This window comes from Teleopsis dalmanni, chromosome 1 (genome assembly GCF_002237135.1).
Source record: "Teleopsis dalmanni isolate 2A chromosome 1, ASM223713v2, whole genome shotgun sequence".
Taxonomy (NCBI): Eukaryota; Metazoa; Arthropoda; class Insecta; order Diptera; family Diopsidae; genus Teleopsis; species Teleopsis dalmanni.
Genome location: NC_051846.1, coordinates 175,872,691 through 175,893,601, shown reverse-complemented (window position 1 = coordinate 175,893,601; position 20,911 = coordinate 175,872,691). Strand labels below are relative to the sequence as shown.

The following is a 20,911-nucleotide window of genomic DNA, read 5'->3' as shown; positions in this document are numbered from 1 at the left end:
GAACCACGTTGAGAGAGAGTTTCTTTAAAAAGAACAATTGATGTGCTGAATTATACCAATAAGGAGCCAAATAATAACGATAAGTTATAAGTAAGTAATAAGTAAGTTATTAATGACGAGCAGAATCACATCAATGATGATGATGATCTATCGGCTTTTTACACAATTGATACAAGACTTAATGGAATAAGCTCTTATCTTTATGTTCTGGCAGTACAAATTTTTATCGGAAATCACTGAAACCAATTTTCGTTAGATTTTATTTTTTTTTGAATCATTTCTGATATTAATACATTTTTAATTTAAAAGTTAAGTACAAATTTAAAGTTTACAATAATAAAATTCAACTCTATATAATATTTAAAAATAACATATTTTCAAAATTTAGTTAACATATTTTTATATATGTCAATTTGTTAATATATGTTTTACGTCATTATTCTAAAATTTTATTTATTGAAATATACACAATTTACAATATACTATAATGTTACGTATACAAAAGATATTATTAGCTGAATTTAAAAACATATATGAATCAGTTTTAGTTGAGAATCCTTTTACGCAAGTTGATGAAAATGGTTACGGTTTGAAGCAATATCATATAGGTATATGCTATTACTGGGACTGATTAAAAAAAATATATATAATAAGTGTATTTAAAGGTGTTACATATACTAAAATCCTATTTGGCGTTGATAATTTTATATCAACAAATCTGGACGATATTTATTCACAGAACATAGATCCGGAAATTGAAACATTTGAGCTGACGTCCCTAATACCATTACAGCTTTTGAAATTTCAATTTTATCGAAAAAGAAATCGGTACATAATGCAATTGACGCCTTGTCTTGATGGAGTACAAACAATGTATTTTGAATTTGGTGGCCATATGTACAAAAATGTAAATACTAATAGATCTTACTATATTTTAAAATTGATTTGAATGAAATATTTTTGTATCATAGCTATTTTGGAATACATGGCGAGAACACATTGCGACAGTGCGACTTCAATGTCATCCAACATTCTTCCATATATCTGGTATGTCACCTTTTTCGAGTTCAGATGTGCTTGCTGATGAAGAGATCTTTAAGGCTGTTATACATGCAGAACCACGTCGCACTGTAAGTGTTTGCCTAAGTCATAGTGGCAGTCTGTGAATTCTTTGAGATATTAAAAACTAATATATAGTTTGTTTTTGTCTTATATATTTACACAAAATATATATTTTATACAAATATATTTTACATTTAGAATAGTTGATATATTAATGAAGTATCTGTACAACGATTAAAAAAGTTAAATGAATTTTTAGATCGTAAGTTATTTTTAAACAAATAAACGCACATCATATTTGAACATATTGAAAGGAACAAAAAATGCGTACGAAATTTTATAATATGCACAATTTTATTGCACAAACGATTGTATCTGATTATGTGGTAATTAAGTCTACAGATAAAAGTTAAAACTAATCAAATATTTTAATTCTAAGAAACGTATCTTAATATGATTAACAAAAAATTTTTATATTTATGGCTTTAAAATATTTAAACTAAAATTTTTGTGAATTTCCAAAAGTAATGGATTTATCGGTGCTTTTGTTAAAGCCATTATTGCTCAAGCGATTTCCATTCTTAAGTATGCCATTACCAGTTCCTATGGTAATGGCGTTGCCGTTCATATTTTGAATATTTTTCACTGGTTGATATGATTCCGTCTTGAATGAAGAAGTTCTATTGCCAATGCTAACACCTTGCATTTTTCTATTTAAATTATCTGTACTGCTCGTACCGTTCTGCAATGGACAATCACTTTTATGCTCCATTGCATGACCATTGGGTTTCTTTAAATTGGATCTTGTAAGCGTGTTCTGTAGTTCGGCATGCAAATTTTCTGTATTGCTAAGTTCTGTGTTAGTGTTACGCTTCTGTGCAGATATAAACTCAAACTTAGTTGGTTCCTTACGTTGCTGCTCATACTCGCCTATAGTGACAGTACCCAATCGCATAGTGCGTCTATTACCAGTTGAGTTAACTGCAGTATTATTTAATGTGTCTCGACTGCCAACGTTGGTGCTGTACACATTTGGTCTCGTTACCGTTTTACGCAACTGCACATTGTCGTAGTCTGGAGTCGGTGAAGTGGGTGGTTTTAACGGTTCTTGTGCTACCATTGTGGCTGTATTAGCTGTTGAAGGCTGTTTCAAGGTAGTCAAGTTAGACGACTTTTGCGTTGAAATATTATTTTGATTCGTTTTTGGTGGTGAATTAGCAAACTGTGGTGGCTGAAATAAATAATAATTAATTAATAAATGAATTTTTTGTTTATATAATTGTTTTTATAGAATAAAATGAAAAAGCTTAATTAAACTTGATTTTAAATTTATGTTGAAAAACAATTTAAAGGCAGCTATCGTTGCATGCATAAAAGAGTAACACATTTTTATATTTTGTTTAAATACAAATGTATGTATGTGGCCTGCGAGATGCAATAATAAAAACACTTTAGCAACTATAAATATACAATATTATTATTATGATTTAAATTGAAGAGCTATTTAAAATTAATTGAAAATTTGAAACTAATCAATAAATATATAATATTATTACTATAATTCAATTTGAATATAATAATATTTAGAGCAATTTAAAAACAATTAAAAATTTTCGTACAATTTTGGAAGGTATATTCAAGCACTTTGCAACTCATTATGTGTAAGCATTATATCATAATATCATAGTACATAAGGTACTATACATTAAATGAATTGCTTGAGTGAAAACAACTTCTCATGCCTTCCTGTAGTATAAATGGGATTACCTATATTCATTAATATCTACTTAAAAATGCCTCATCTATAAAACTATGTTCGTTTGCATATTACAATATGAGCACAGGCAACCTCATACATCCTACAACAGATGACGGGAATATATTTTTTTTGAGTTCTACATGAAAAGTCCTTCAGTAGTACATTCAGTAGGAAACAGGATAATATTATATTTAGCTATGGAATTTTTTTTGAAAATAACTTATAATAGTAGAAGTCTATACAAGATACTGTATGATGTGCAGCTTCACTTAAACTTATTATTTATTTTATATTTCATTTTAGGGACTTTAAGTTTCGACGTTTAATACTTTGTTTTTAAGCTTTCTGTAGTACAAAAATCTTCAACATATTAAGATTTTAAAAGTGATGACGTACTTTTAGGGCCTGAGTAAGCACCGCCTTATATAAAAATAATAAAAGTGGTTTGGCTTCTAAACCTAATGGATAACTAAATAATTACACAGAACTTAAATTAACAGACACAAGTCAAGTTAAATACATTAAAATTAAACAATGTTTTTAATTTGATTAATAAATTTCGTTAATGTTAATTATTGAAATTTCCCCAAAATTAGTGAAAAGTGATTTATATAATGATGAGTAGAGAAAATGGAAAAAGTTTTTGATTCCTCTGTCTAATTTTAGTTGTAATAGTAAATATTGTGAAAAAATTACATTGTGGCGACTAACTTTTCAATAAGGCAGAAGCCCAAAGTGCATTCAGTCTAGAGAAATCATTACATTTCAGTTAATTAACGATAGTATTTTCTTAAAATTGTACCAAATTCCTAATGTCACACTAGTCTTAGAAATTATTTGATATTAATAACCTATTAACCATATTGGGTGGTACAAACCTAGGCTTCTTGCATGGCAGATCGTTTCCCTACAAATTTTTTTTACTTTTTCATTTTCTTCTATATTTTGACAACACACAGCCTAGATCACAGAAAAGTTCTGCAGTTCACTTAAGTTGGTTAGACTCTCTTTGCAATATTTTAATAAATAAGAGATTGTAATGGCTAAGTTTAAAACCTGACTTGCAGCTTAAATACTTGATAATATGTATAAGAATATTATATTTGAGCATATGATCTGCGATGAGTATCCTACATACCTCTCCAACTCCTTAACCTGAAATACACTAATCAACTAGGGAAGCTATATCAAGTTTTCAATATTCAACCTCTTTAAGTATATAGCTACACCCATTCCGTTATGCGGTTAAGAGCAAAAATCGAGGTTCCAAAAATTTTTTAACCAAGTTCTGGTTGGCCAGTCTATTTTTAAGTGTATAATTGTAGTGCAATTATTATTGAATGTTGTTTTCGAAACAATGTAGTAAGTTTTATTGGATATAATACTTCTGTATACTTGTATTATTAATTCAATTATTTTTGTTTTGTTTTTAAATATTAGTAATATTTTAAAAAGGCTACACTTAACTTAAAAACGTTTCTAAAGTAATAAAAAATGTAAAAAATTAATTAAATTAAGATGAGCTGCCTATATAATAAAAGCTGTTGAAGATAATGCAAAACGTATTATGTTAAAGTAGACTGTACAAACCTAAGCCGCCTAAAATTAAAATGAATCCATGGCTATGGGCAGGGTGCAAAAAATCTGAGCTATAAATATTAAGAAGCGTATGCTCGAAATCGGTCAGCAGACAAAGACTCGCAAAAGTTATCTCGCTAATGACAATGATTATAAATTAGTCAGAGAATATATACTGTAAAGTCATTATTCTATATATTATTTACCTGATAAAATATATGCACGTAATGAATAAACATTTTAGTTGTGTAACTGTGATGTATTGCACTAATTGTGTAACATGATTGCACAAAAGATGATTTTAGCTAATCATTAGGTTAAAGAAGAACTAACTAAATATTGTGATTAAACATGCGAATGATTTTATTATATTAAAATTATTAAACTTCATATTATGTTTTCGATTTTGTATGATTCATATATATAATAAAATACGTATATACCACCCAAATCAAAACATTTCAAAAACTTTATTGTTTTTTATCTTAACTGCAATGTTCTGAATATTTCAAAATCAGTCAAATGCAATCAATGATAAAGTTACATTACATTTTTTGCATTTACTAGAAAAAATGTAAATATTGATAAGTAACAGTCTTCATTCAGTAATAGTCTTACGTAAATTAATGGTAAAGAAAATTTTAATTATAATTTCTACGTATTACGAAATTTATTATTTACTATCGGTAAAAATATACAAAATATTGTTATCTAATGTGTAACTAAATGACATGTGCAACTCGTTTTTATATATTTAATCAGTAATCTTTTTATATATACCATTCTTTCAATAATCGAAACCTAAGTAACAAATATCGCTCTTTAAATTATGTGAAAAAATGAAAGTATATACAATTTTATAATCAAATTTTCATTATTTTTAATCAAAAATATATATAAATTAACTGAACTGTAGTAAGTTTTAAAAATAATTTATATATTAAATACGAAAAAAATTTTCGACTAAGGTATTATAAATATCGTGAATTATATAATACAACTCCATACTTCCTATTTTTCTGGTGCAAATTTTGATACTTTTTCAGCTTAATAAGTTATATATTTTTAAGCAATTGCTTTACCATTTTTAAAATATTAAAAACTTAATTAGTTTAATATATAAATAATTTTTAAAACAGTATTACTTTCTGATCAAATTAGAGAAATATATGCCCTAACAATTTACAATCCCAGATTTCATTAATAGAATATTTAGATATTTTATCCTTAGCTTCTACCCACTAAAACCAGAAAAATGTAGAGAAATAAATATTACAGACATAGTAAATTTCAATATGAGAGTGGGGAAAACTATAGATCTATGCATGATAAATTATGAACTTGAATTGCGAATATATTCCAATAAATTGTTAGCGAAAAATAATAAAATCAGAACATATTATTTCGGTTAATCCGTATTATTATCTTATCTGAATCTACAATAGTTAACAAAATAATAGTTATAATAAAATGACTTCATAATCTAAACACCAGCGACGATATTTATATTTAAAAGCATAAAAGTTGTTATTAAGATAAGAGTTTGTCACAAATACCCAAATATTAACTATAATAATAATTAAGAGAACGTTGATTACTTTGTATATTAAATATTATAAAAGTAAGCTCTTGCTAACTTTGAAGGAACTAATGACATTTAAAATCCGTCAACAAGAGGACTTTGCATACTTTGTGGTACTCAAAGGCAATCCTTGCTAAGTCTGGAAGTTGTGTATATCAAAACCTGCTAATTAAAATTAAAGAACTGCTGCGGATATTTTGAAAAATACCTATGTATCCTCAAAATATTTAAAAATTTGAATTACTGCTTTAATATTAAAAATTTTTTAAAAACACATCAAATGACCATCCATTATCTTAGTTTCTATCATCTATATCAGTGCTGTCCAAAGCAGGGCACATAATTACGCAAATAAATGAATTTAAATTAATCAAACTAACTTTAACATTATAACCGTATTTTTTTTTTATACAAAACAACGAATAACTATATATTTATTTCTGCGGCCCCCAATCTGTACAGTGATTTGTATCGACCCGCGATCGCATCTGATCTGGATAGCCCTGATCTATATAATTTTTAGTAATATATTTTTCAATTGTATATCTGAGACTCTTATCAAACCTTTTCTCAATTAAAAATATATATTTTTGAAGTAACTACGTATAAATTGCAAAAGAATACAGTCCAAGGTATATTTATAGAGTAAATAGGATGTAAGTTATTCGTAAATACAACACATATTCACTGTTTAATATTTGTGAATATGTGGGGGCAGTCTAAATATTGCAATTGATTTTTAGAATTCAACAACTACTCATCTATGGATTTACTTGAATTTCTATATAAATGTTTTGTATATGGAATTCTCAAATAAAATTTGTTTCTCATAATTTATTTATTCTAAACTAACCGGTTTAAAAAAAATTTCCAACTAAATAATTATAGATATTCTGCCATATGAATAAAATTTGAAAAATCTGCAAAAAGACAATAAATAATTTTTTTTTTAATAAATACTTGCAATTAAAATGATAAATATCTACAAACATATTAATTAACTAATTTTATTTATTTTGCAATCAACGAGTGTTGTACACTAAGTTTACTGCTGTGATGTTTTGCTGTTCGAATTGTGTTTGATTGAAAATTTGAAACACTTTTAATCAACTCCATTGCAAACGTAATGTACTATTTTAAAGATGGAATGCTAACAATAAATTATTTTTAAACACAATTTTATAAAAATTAATCAATTGGTGAGTGTAAAAGTCAGCATTGATCGTAAGCTCTATAGAGCAAAATCTGCAGGTTCGCAAGAAAATTTTTTAATGGATTCAATAGATTTTTTTTATATAATAACGATTAGTAAATTTTTTATTTAAACGTGTATAAAATGTTGTTTTATATATAATCAAAAAAAATAGTTAAGAATGAACATAATTTTAATATATAACCTACGTTAAAGAATATCTTGAAAGACTGCCTACTATTGTTGGTGTTCTAAGAACTTTAATATCGATGATATTTTTGCTAACAAATTTGAATGATTACAACCAAAGATATACACATGTTTATACATTAAATGTGCTTGGATGCAATAGAATAAGCCCGGTTTATATAAAGGTTTGAAGTTTGAGTTCATCTAGTGTGACCTCAAGCTAAATTAATTTGTCAGGGTTCATCATCCATAATGATGATTGGTTCTGAGACGTAATTGCAATTATTACTAGGTGTCATAATTTTTATAAACTGTTTAAGGATTTCATTTCACTTCAATGTTTGATTCTGATTCAAAATCAAGTTTAATTATAAAGAAATTGTGTAGCATGAATACTGTTAGATTAAAAGATACTTTATAAGTAACTACAATATATTAACTCAATTTTACTTTTTAGAATGTTAAATTCACTTTAAGACAGTTTCCAAAAAAAGTGTGCAACAAGTACACTTTTAATACACTAAGTGACAGTATAGAACAAACTTAAAAGATTATTCAAGCCATCAGATCAATATTTGGGAACCATTTATTATCATAGTAGCTTCATTTCACTGTTTGCAAGGAAAGCAAATGCTTTCCTAGAAACTGATGTGTGATCTCCATAACAATAGAACAGAAAATTTAAAACGGTTAAAGAATTACAATTTTTTGTAACTCAGCATGTTCACAGAATAGCATTTTTTTTATCCCCAAAAGATATTTGGAAGAATCTTATTATAACAAGCTAAAAGTAAAATCACGACTGAACTGTTATTCTATTTTTTTCAAATTTTCTAATTTAAATTTCTATAACGAAAATTATAATAAACCCTGTTACATGTGCTATACTTTTTTTATTTTTAAATATAAACCTAATTTAGAAAATTTTTAAATTACATATAAAGATATAAAGTCCCACCAGAATATCGAGGATAATTGGAAAAAGTGAAAAAAGACTCGGATTTTAATAATCAACTTTATTTACAATTAAATTTGTCATTTATCCTTTCTTCTATTTAACCGCCACATGTTTTAACTATCAAAACTTCCCCATTCCTTCTTCATTCCTCCCTTGTGTTTGTCCATTAATCTATTCAGAATCCTGCTTTGCAGGTTTCAGTGTGGATTTCTATAACTACTTTATCAAATTTATTGCAAATTTAGATTATGTAGTATTCACTATATGTAATGTGTATAAACATACTTTATTGATTTCTTATACATTGAAAAGAAATCATATATAAAAGCTATATATAAAATACCTTATGCATTTTACATTTCTCATTTCTTTCAGATTTCAATATTTAAAGAATGTATACATTTCGCAAAGAATTTATAGAACTACCCTCGTAAGCATATTATATGCAATATTTACTATATATGCTGTTTCTGAACTTTATCGATTTCTTAGTCACTGTAAATTATGTAGACCGGATATACTTTATATAGTCTTTCACTATAGATTTTGTACTCACCGGAGGTGGTATATTATTGATTTGCTGTCCTGCTATACCATTCTCACTGCCATTGATTAGCTTTTCATTAGAGCTTCGAACATCACTGTTAAAAATACGACTTGAGCGATGATTGACGTCATCTTCCATAATTGTAGTACGTTTGAGTGCCTCTTGTCGTTCCTAAAATATTAAAATAAACATTAATAAATTCACTTTCAAGTAGTAAAAATTTCAGTTCATAAAAAAAATGTTATGGTATAATACTTTGCCACATGATGAATACAATATGCAACATAGCTTCGACTTTTACGTACCTGGTATGTGCTGAACACTACCAAAGACTTGCCACCAGTTGCCGGTCGCATTGTTGCGTTATGTTCCATTGCGTCAAAAATTTGCTTTTTTTCTTTTTGTTATACTTTAAATTTTTATTGCAACTTGTTTTTTTTTTCACTTTTGAAACAATTCCAAATTATTTAGCGTCAATTTGTCTGAGACGCGTGCACGTCGGTTTGATTATATGAAATGAATCTACTTAGAAGTCAGTCACGGCTTTTGATTTGTATTGATTCGAAAATAATTAAGTCCAATAATATCGGAATAGTTTGATTTACAAGTAATTTGGCAAAAACACTGACAGAACGATTTTGTTAACTGCCTTTTTTAGCCTCATAGCAAAATTAATTAAAACCTTTACCATCGATAAGATAAGAATTGTTTAGTGCTTTAGTGTTTTAGTGCGATGTAGCAAACGAGTGAATCACTACAACCAGAAATGATATCATTTTCTTCATTTCGTGCGAGATAAAAATTCCAAAATAATTAAAACAAACTTAAAACAAAGTAAAAACACAGTTAAAACAATAGAGCGCGGCGTCTAGTAGAGACGAGTACCTCTCAAAATCGACTTTATACGCGGCAGTGGCGAATGCAACTAACCAATTGGCACCGTTAAGAGTAGCAACTAACAAGCTTTATGGGTCTGTCGATAGCATTTGTGAAAAGCTTGTGACGTTTGAACGTTTGAACAATAAGCGAGTGAGCCAGCAGATACTCGTACATGAATGACTTGGCCTGGCACGTTACTCTGAAGTTGGCAAATTCATTGTTGGATACATGATTTTGTACTTTTTTTCTAGTATTTGCATTTGCTCATAACACCTACCTGAGCCATTGCGAACTGGACAAAGTGGCTTATTGTTAATAATTGTAATAAAAAATATAATAAATGTTGTGTAGTAGTAAAAATATAGTACGAAATTTGTGTAAATTCCATTCATATGGGCTATGTTTGTTTATGTTTACATTTTTGTAAAGAAAAATATCATAAACAATAGTCGACTATATGCAATCATTTTCAATGCACTACGTTTGGTACCAACAAAAACAATATATCTTATTTTCCAATAGGGTCAATTGTGCAAAAGGGCAAACAAATTTCAAGTTTAGTCAAAATTCAGTCAGATAAAAGTTATTGCAACTAACCAGTTAACCTGCATTGTTATACGTATCTTCTGTTAAATATAAGAAGCAGAAAAATAACAACTAGCCAAAGAGAAATATTCGAGACGAAGTAGAAAAGAGCATGTATTGTAAGTTTTCTACGAAGATCAAGCCTTTCGAAATACCTATAACATAAAAGGGAAATAAATATAAGCTATATACCAGCGGGAGCCAGTCTCACAAGAGATGCGTCCCACTTAGGCCTTAAAAAATGGCTACTAATCAAAGAGAATAATCGAGACGTAGTAGAAAAGCGCATGTATTGTAAGTTTTCTACGAAGATCAGGCTTTTCGAAACACCTACAACATGAAAGGGAAATAAATATAAGCTATATACCAGCGGGAGCCTATCTCAAAAGAGATGCTCCCGCTAGGCCTTAAAAATTGACTACTAATCAACGAGCAATATTCGAGATGAAGTAGAAAAGCGTATGTATTGAAAATTTCTAATGAAAGCTTTTTAAAATATTTACATGAAACAGAAATAAATAGAAACTATATACTAGCGGGAGCTGGTATATATATTTTGGTATTTAGCCTTTTTTAGTGCTTAAAAGAATAACGACTTGTTAAAAGTTATATTTAAGATGAAGTAAAAATGCGCATGTACCATAGATTTTCCACGAAGATTAAGTTTTTTGATATACCTATAATATAAAGCAGAAATAAATAGAAGCTATATATTATTGATAATCCGTCTCGAAAGAGATGCGGTTCACTTAGGTCTTAAAAAACGGTTTCATAGGGATACCACAATTTTAGGGTACATTAGCTGTTTTAAAGAAATTTAGGTAAATATATGAAGCATGAATAATAAAGGAAGTTAGTTTTGTCTTTAAACGAAGGTATTGAAATGTTTTGAAAAATATCTCTCACATAAAGTCATTCATTATTTGCTAATCAAAGTATTTCAGATTACAATCTTAAGTTTTTATGACAGCTGTATTAAAATACATATTGAACTATTATATTTTTTGACAGCGATGTTCAGTTATAATTGTTTAATGATCACAATTGGTAAAATAAAATTAAAAAAAAAAATTTTTCATTACTGTTTGAACCCTTGTAACTTAGTAGTTTTTTTTCGTCATAAGGCGTGTCATAACATATTCGACAAAAAAATTAACATTTAAAAAAAATAATATAGTTTGTTTTATGAGAACACATAAGTGACACATTAGCTTATATAGTTGATATATCCAAATCTAAACCGACTGCTCATATATTTTTGTATATAGAGGCGGTATATGTATATGAATATATATAAGTAGTATACCTATATGGATATATATAGCGGTATACATAGATTTATATGGGTGGTATATATGGATATATATGGGTGCCTATATAGATTTTTTTTGTAAAAAACTGTACAACAAAACAATAAGTCTGTTATTAAATTCTGAATGAAATGTATTGGCATTAGTCATTGCTACAATCTGTCAAATATTAAATTTTGATAGATTACAGGATTCGCTTAAATTTGTAGGTAAAATTAAAAGGGTGTTTTGTGTTAATTAAAAACTTATTATAGGCCTTTTTATAATCTGTCAAATAAGTAAATATTTTCTACGTCGAATTAAAGAAGATTTTTTCTTCGTCGAATTAAAGACGTTTTTGTTGGCACATTGGAGTTTTGCCTATGCTTAGTATTGGTAGAGTAAAGGAATTAAGTTGAGAACACTTTGGAACCACAAATAATCTTAAATTCAACATCTATACAAAATTAGTGAAAAATAAAGTCATAAAGTCCTGTTAAAAAGTTTCGATGTGAAAGTAACAGGTCCAGAAACCTGGAATTGTCAAATTGATATGAAATAAATACGATATAAAAATTTAGTTTTACATTTTAGAACAAATTCGATAATTTTACGAACTTAACAGATTATAGACGATTATTATATTTAAATATATGTTTATATTTTTGCGGTATTGATTAAATTTCTGATAAAGAGTAAAAACTTTAAAACCTTTCTCTTTTTGCATATATTTTCTCACAGATAACTAGAATTTTCGCGAATATTACCAATTAACGTTTACAATAGATCAATTAATGATGAACTATTGAATGCTATAGTCTCTTAGTTGATTAGAAACTCTATAATGACAGATTGCACAAGAGTCATGAATTGTTTCAACTTTTTAAAAAACCTGCTGTTGTTGTTGTAGCCCGCTGTAATCTGTAAAACAGGTAACATGAAAGGAATTACATGACGAATACATAGGTTGGGATGTAGACGGCTAATGATTGTGTAAGAAGGAATGATTAGGTAGTGGATTAATAGGAATCCTGTTTGGTTTGCTTTGCTTGCCAAAAATCGAACTTTAACTTATGAGCGGAGCTTAACATTCAATAAAGAGTGATTACGAGACTTAAACCCGTTCACTTCTAAAATCTGTAACTGTAATATTTAAATTCAAACAATTAAATCAATTATTGTAGCGATATGTAGTGCAAATTGCAATAAAAAATATTACACAAATATATTTTTACTGCCAGTTTGTATAACAAATTTATTCATATCTAAATCAATTTAAATAAAATTTAATATAACCTATGTATGACAAACATAACTAAATACCTTAATAAATAATAAAGGAAATCAATTTATATGGCAACTGATATGTATGTTCCTAGATATCTGTCATTTAACATACATATGTCCAAATTTAATTACCAAAAAATCTAATTAACTTTCGATAACTTTAAAAACTGAGAAAAAAATTTGTGTTAGAAAACACAACTTTATATAATTAGATAAGCACGAAGTAAGATAAATATGTAGATTAACAGACAAATAGATGTACAGTATTAGATCTAGCAGACAAAAAAACGAACGAATTATTAGATGAGGCAATTTTGAACACAAATGATTTCAATACTGATATAAAAAAAAAAATAAAATGCAAATCCAAATAAGCCCTTATTTACATTTAGGTGATATTTCTGTAGAAAACTAAAGTTCGTAATTAGTACTGTAAGTTTAAAGAATAGTTTTTTCTCTATGTGATGAATATGCTTACTTTCGATTTATGGCAAACTTTATTTTACACATCTACCAATGAAGCGAACATCAAGACATATTTGTAACGACTAAAATAGTAGCATGAATAATTTCACCTATAAGATATAGAGCAATCTGAAGCTCTCAATCAGTTAACAAGAAATTCCACTTAAGATACTATTTCAAAGATAAAGAACTTAAAGATAGATAAAGATAAAGGCTTAAAGAACTATTGTTACTTAGATATGTATATGAGTACTGCTGTTAGAATTACTTTTTAAAATATTGTCAGTATATGTGCATGATTGTTATATAATACTAGAAATATGAATTGAAATGTAGACAAAAGCAACCATATCCAGTTTAAAACATATATCCACAGTGGGAAATATTTTTCAATAGCCAACAGAATTTGAAAGAAACAAGATAGAGTTTAATGTTTCTCATAAGTTAGGCATGGAATTTTAAATGTTATTAAAACAAAAAAACTCGTATAAAGCATTTTATTGAGTTCTTAGAATGGCAAAGAAAATATTCTGATTCATACATGCCTAAACCCATTGACCTACAGATTTACGTCAACCTGCACACCTCTAACTAAAAAACTGCCATCTAATTTCAATACTGCTAATCATTTAAAATGGAGTAGAGCTAGATAATCTCATTACAAATATTAAATTGTTAAATAGTTAATGAGAATTTCTGTACAACTCCATGAAGTAAAGTAAATTGCCTCGTGTATCAGTGTCCATCAATGGCTATAGTTCAAATTTTCGAGGCCCCTTTTCTTACCTAATTGATTGAGTTGTCATTCTGCAAAATTAGAGGCTTGTCACGTTGGTTCACTTTCACTTAAATGGGGGCGTCGGGAGTTTTGGCGTTTTTTGTACGCTGACCTCTTGTCTGTGTATGAACAACAGATTTAATCTCTAAACGGCGCTTTTGTTTCAACTCATGTGGACTTTGGGCTCAAGGCCGTCACTTCAACCAAACCTAACCTAGTAGTTATCTAGTAAATAGTTTAAAGAAAAACGAAATTCTGCGTTCAAGTGGAATTTTTTTAACTCCTTCCAGTATTATTATTGAAGAAATAATAATACAGCGCAATATGCAAAAACTATTCTTCTATCCCTTCCAAACTGTTTCTTCTTTTACAACTCTTAACTTAACGATCTTCTCTGTACTGATTTTTGTTTTTAATATGATGTATTAAATTATTAAAACTTTTTTCTTTAAACATTTACGAATATTCTATATATTATGTTAATATATTAAGAAAAAAATGACATATAATATGTACAAGTAATAGCACTAATAAGCTCGCACAATGTGCTGTACCGCAACAAAATAACAAAACGTGCTGCAATACGTTCATTGCTTACCAAAAATAAATAAATACACAAAAAAAAATGCTTATTTTGATAAAATGCGCAACAGTAATTATCCACCTCAACTGAAATTGGCGAATTCTCTTACACAAAACGATTTTAGAGCCGAAAATTAAATTTTTAATATATTCACCACTCACCTTGCGTTCGCTCTCTTGAAATCCATTTTTAAACATGCGCTGGTGAGCTCGTTTAAACTCATCCATTAAAGCGCTATGGTGATCTCCAACATTGTTGTTCGTGTTGTTGTTGTTGTTGCTGCTGCTGCAGTTACCGCCAGCGGCAGTGCTGTTTCGTTGCTGCTCTATGCAATTAACATTTGCACTGTTAATTGTACGAGCTACGCTGCTACTGCCGCCGCTGCTGTTAGTTGGAGGTGGTGGTATTGCTGTTGGTGCTGTGCCTCGACTGGTTGCTATTTGTTGCTGACGAAGCGTGCTTGACTGCTGTTGCTGATTATTGTGACTGATATTCGTTTTGTTATTGCAATTAATTTGACTACTATTATTTACATTGTTATTGCTGTTGCTGTTGTTAAAGTTGAAGTTGAAGTTAGAGTTAGAGTTGGAATTGTTATTGGTATTGGTATTGGCTGCTACTGCGGCGTTCAAGCGCTTTTTCTGTAAAAATATAAATATTGTAATATAAATCAAAAAGAAAAAAATATATAAATTATACGCAATTAAATATTAAGCAATAATGAAAGTAATTTTGATTTTGGCATCTTACGTACTTCTTTGCGCTTCTTCAGTTCCTCTGTGATGGCACTGGAAAGGGAACTGCCGCCAACATCACTGTTGCTGGGGCGACAATTATTTAAGGTATTTGTTGTATTTGCTGTAAGTTTGTATTTCGTATGTGTCATTGTATCATTACTATTGCTGCATCTTTGCATCGTGGATTGTTGAGACTGACACTTTTCCACTATGCCATTGCGATGTACTTCCACTTGTACACTTTTTGTGTCAGTTTGTATTGTACCGTAGCAATTGTTTTGCAAATTCTGTGACATTTTCATGTTAAGCTCAGTAATTTGCACTGGCGGCGGAGGAGGCGGTATGGCTGCAGTACTTGTCGTCTGATGATATTGTGGCATATTTATTGTATTATTTTTTTCTTGCTGTATCGTTCTCCGTGTTTGTGTATTGGCAACGTATGTATTATTAATGGATGCTCCATTTTCAGAAAGTTTTATAATTGTTTTGTTTACTTGTCTAGTTTTCGACTTTTTCTCCTCGAGTGTTAATGTTGAATCACGTGAACGATGTTCAGCGTAGAGACTTTCATTCCAACATGCTGTTACATTTGGTTCCTCTCGAACAGCTGTTAAACGCTTTGATTTAGCATCTGCCCAACATGGGCTCTGATCACCAGTTACTGAACTTGCAGAACTATTATAGCCGCTAGATTCACCAGGAAAAAGATCACAACCAGCTGCGGTACGCACAACCATTTCTAATTTATTTGAGCCCTTCATTACAGCTACAGCTTCACTGAATAAAACATCTGAGAAATCTATGCTGTTAACGCTTAGTATCTGATCACCTTGACGTAAACCAGCTTCACGCGCTACACTTTTGTCCTTTGTAAATTGTACAAATATTCCTGGCTTCCACTCTGGTCCTTTACATATACCCAAACCGAGCTTAGTGCGTGGTGCTACATTTAATACAATATTGATATCATTGTTACGATTATCTCGATCCAATACCGATTTAAATGAACTTTCCGATGGTGTATTACTAACACTTGCACCTTTTATTACATTCCATGAAATACGTTCGTTTTCCTTGCTGTAATTTGATTAAATAAAAAGTTTTTAATTGCAAAATGTTTTTATATTTGTAATATTTTAATTTAAAATTTAAAAATTTAATCAATAATACAATTAAAACATATATATTGGTTTAAGTATAAAGGTCACTCCTTCTACTATGGTGTTTTTTTATAAGCATACTTTACAACACTGTTAACGATAGGATGTTCAAAACTCTAATAATAGTTTAGTCGTAGAATGAACTTAGCCGAAAGAAATATATAAGACGGTCTTATTTCGGAAATATTTAGTATAGATTCAGTTATATAAATACGGTAATCCTAAGAACCTATTTAAGCTTGTCGGCCTATTGTGTTCCCATATAAAACTATTTTGAATTCTTAAAAAGTCTAAAATGCAATTTGAAAAAAAATAATGCAATTGGTTTTGTGGCTATTAGGGTGCTTGTAAAAAATAATTTTTCTGATCACATTGGATATATTATTTGCTACGAACACAATATCGGCACCAATCATCTTTTTGTCAATTGCAAAGCAGCTTTCGATGTTAATACGACTCTGAAAAATGACGTTAAGTACTACCTGTAGCTCCGTCAAGGTAGGAATGATTGTCTCCGAATCTTTTGATACCGTGCGAGACTTCAGAAAAGATGTTCGCTTATCATCTAATCGTTTTTTTAAATCTCTGATCCTCTACGAGTTGACTACGACTACCGTATCCATATGTAGCACGTGCATTATGAGCTTTATCAAAACATTAATATAATATGAATTAATATCCAATGGTTTCGCTGGTTTAGTCATGTTGTGAGAATGGGTAAAAACCGGTAACAGGTTGTTATGGCCAAAAAAGTAAATTATTTACTTATTATATATAGCATATATCTATATTCTAGTATATTTCATTTTTGTTTTATTTTTATGTTGAGAAGGATCTGGTATCTCATTTGTTATCAGAGTTTAATCTGAGAAACTATGGGTGGTTAAAATATTTTACACTAATCTTTTTTCAAAGGTAAATATAGATAAAAAAATCACACGCTCAATATTAGTCGGAAACTAAATAGTAAAAGTGTTAGATATTAAAAAGATTTATGATATATTTTGCACTTAAGATAAAGATAAATTGTTCAAATTTTACGATTAAAACAAAAAGTCAAATAATAAATACAGTAAACTTACAACTGTTATATTTATAATAATGTATTTATATAACATTCTTAAATATTTACACAAATAGTTCCTTTCAAATATAAGAGAATTTTAGTACAAAATTGATTTGGCGTTCCACTAGGTGAACCTAAATCTTCATTAAATTAACATAGGTCGAATAAATTCCATAAATAAGAACACTATCAACTTTAATGCAAATAAAATTATTTTTTATAATTTATCTTATCATGTGAGTAAATAGTAAATTCTAAGATGCTGGGTAAGTTTCGTTAGTTAATAATAAAAGGGAATTAGTAGTAACGTAGAGCAGCACCAGAACAGTTGTTAATACCATCAGAACTATGTCGGGTAGTGTCACAACCCTGGAAGCACCTGATGGTGGCTGGGGCATATTTGTTTGCATAGGCATGGCAATGCCATTTGTAAGTAAATCTTGATAATGCATATAGCATATGTTGTTACTAATTGGATAACTATTTTTAACAAAATAGATTAGTGGTCTTGCTGCTTTGCCCTCTTTTGGTTTAATTTTTGGTGACTTTCTTAAAAGTATTTCTGCTGAAACTAGTGCGATTGCTTTCATTACAAGTGCGTTTTTCTGTGCATTCAGCTTTGCCGGTTTATTCTCAGGATCATTATTTAATCGTTTTGGATTGCGGAATGTGGGAATACTCGGTGGTGTACTATATTTTTTGGGCTCATTTTTTCAAATATTTGTTACGTCTACAACAACACTTTTACTTTCATTCAGTTTAATACAAGGTGTAGGCTTTGGACTTATTGTACCGACGTCGTATACTACATTCAATAACTATTTCGTTAAAAAACGCGTTATGTGGATGAGTTTTGCGCAATCACTTATTGGCGTTGGTACTATGGTTTATCCTGTGCTTATGCAGAAATTAATGGAATCATATGGATTTCGTGGTTGTTTATTAATACTATCAGCTATTAACGCGCATGCAATTTTGGGTATGGTACTAATGCAACCAGTGGAATGGCATATGCGACGCATACAAGTAGTAGACCAAGAATTGGTGGAGAAGATAATTAATTCAAAACAAAATAATTTAATTGAAATTAAAAAAAACACGGTCGAAAAGAATAACAAGGAGAAGCTTAACATAATAGAAACTAGAAATAGTGTAGTGCCAAGTAACAATGTTCAACCCAATAGTTTAAAGGAAACAGAAGTTGATGCCGATAATGGTAATCATTTGTCGCCTCTTATGGTTTACAGTCGTAAGAGTTCATATAAATTTTCAAAAGAAGACTTAAAAATACTTGCCAGTCGTTCATCTAGCATAACCAGTTTAGGTAATTGGACTGGACCAATAATTGTTAGTGATGCATCTCCAGAGATGACACATTTCCCTACTTCACAACGTTCGTCGGTAATTAGTAGTATTAAAGGACCAATTCAATTACGCAAAAGTAACTGGCAGTATATTATCGATTTCCTCGATCTAACATTAATGAAAAATCCAATATATGTTAACATCGTTTTAGGTATCTCATTTGCTTTATACTCAGATATAGCATTTTTTACACTACAACCAATTTATATGTTTGAATTGGGTTTTAGCAAAGTAAGCATAATTATTTGAAAAACTGCCAAAAAAATACAAAATATTTCTCTTCCAGCCAGATACAGCTAGTATAATCGCTATAGGAGCCGCTGCAGATTTAATATCACGCATATTTCTTGCATTCTCAGCGGTGTTTATTCAAATGCCATCCCGCTATATTTATTTAGCTGGCTCTTTTTTCACAGTTATCTCAAGATTTGGTGAGTAATTACAAGTATCTTTTTATTCAAAAACATATCTATTAAATTATCATTTCGAGTTACAATACGAATATAACTTTATGAGGCAATGTCATAAATTAAAGCTATCTCCGGGTGCTAACAGTTCAGAAATTATTTGTTGTATAATAAAATAATAGTCAAGAATTTTTATTTATTTTTTAATAAAATGATATATTAGAATAATAAAAATTACAGAAAAGAAACTGGAACATTCATCAAAGTAAATATTCTTTAATCTGTGTTAAAAAAAACCATGACAAAAAAAATACAAAATCTGACCTAATTAAATTTTTTTTTTAAACAATGAAATTTATAAAGCTTATAACAATATTCAGATCAAAAACCTCGCCAATATATAGTATTTTAAATCAAAACTCATTTTAATATTCAAATATAAATACAATTTTCTGCAGAAAACATAATTATAATTTTATAGACAATTAATTTTATATTAAAATAATTTTTTAACGTCTATTTTGATGAAAGAAACCAAATTTCTAATAAAAACTCTTGTATTTAATAGAGAGGTATTTTGAACAGTAGTAAGTTACAACAATAACATTTTATTATTTATTAATTAATTAAATTTTTAGCTGACCATACAGCTGTTTTGAGTATTGCCAAATACCCATCATCAGTGATCTTGAAATTATTTTTTATATTTAATCATTCGTAAATAATTTTTTAAGACTGTAAGTACCAAGATAACACTGACTCTGATATTCAAATTTGGAAGAGCACGAAGTCAGCCTTTAGTACTTGCAGGCTCAAAAAATTGTTTACGAATGTACAATTAATTTCAAAATTAAATGAATTCTTTTTGAAATTTAATTTATTTAATAAAAATTTATTAATTTTCAACTTATTCACTTATAATTAATATTTTTAAAAAAATATAAAAACAGCAATAAAAAATCGTTTAAATATAAATAACCTCAACATTATTTGCTAAAGATAATTAAATAATGAAAATGTCCTCATTCCAAATTCGATTACTTGCTAGATATTTTTATTATTAAAATATCTTTATATGTTATTGAAATTAATATTGAGAAAAAAAAACTCATAATATCAATAAATATTGATATAGAAATTAAATCTACACATTCAAATGTCATAGTAGCCAATTTCTCAATAAAATAAATCGTATTAAGAAATGATATGTTATCTTATCACCTTAATGACTTGAAATGTGTATATTCACAAAAACATTTTACCGATAAAAGCAAGAGATCATATATTGATCTTGACAATAATTATATAGTTGTCGGTCTGCTTGATGTTGAAATATCAACTACGATTTCGTCATAATATAAGAATGGAGAGTCGAAATTCAAACAAGTGCAATGACCAAGTTATCTATGCACCAAGCATTATTAGAATGACGACCCGGTCTTT

At 28.8% G+C, this 20,911-nt stretch overlaps 3 protein-coding genes across 3 annotated transcripts; 2 read left to right on the top strand and 1 right to left on the bottom strand.

Moving 5' to 3' along the window:
* Positions 1 to 447: 447 nt before the first annotated feature.
* LOC119670338 lies at positions 448 to 1,499 on the top strand. The gene is made up of 3 exons (XM_038080564.1): positions 448 to 608; positions 666 to 907; positions 972 to 1,499. The coding sequence occupies exons 1-3, from the start codon at positions 488 to 490 to the stop codon at positions 1,164 to 1,166; spliced, it is 558 nt and encodes a 185-aa protein (XP_037936492.1). The 5' UTR covers positions 448 to 487; the 3' UTR covers positions 1,167 to 1,499.
* Positions 1,500 to 1,514: 15 nt separating this feature from the next.
* On the bottom strand, positions 1,515 to 17,046 carry LOC119666773 (putative uncharacterized protein DDB_G0286901). Its single transcript, XM_038076055.1, has 5 exons — positions 17,027 to 17,046; positions 15,488 to 16,547; positions 14,895 to 15,374; positions 8,877 to 9,038; positions 1,515 to 2,293 (listed from the first exon to the last, which is right to left on the bottom strand). Exons 1-5 carry the CDS (start codon positions 17,044 to 17,046, stop codon positions 1,562 to 1,564), a joined length of 2,454 nt encoding a protein of 817 aa, XP_037931983.1. The 3' UTR covers positions 1,515 to 1,561.
* A 977-nt stretch (positions 17,047 to 18,023) lies between these two features.
* Positions 18,024 to 19,500, top strand: LOC119666772 (monocarboxylate transporter 9-like). The gene is made up of 3 exons (XM_038076054.1): positions 18,024 to 18,125; positions 18,195 to 19,292; positions 19,348 to 19,500. The coding sequence occupies exons 1-3, from the start codon at positions 18,045 to 18,047 to the stop codon at positions 19,498 to 19,500; spliced, it is 1,332 nt and encodes a 443-aa protein (XP_037931982.1). The 5' UTR covers positions 18,024 to 18,044.
* The last annotated feature ends 1,411 nt before the right edge of the window (positions 19,501 to 20,911 follow it).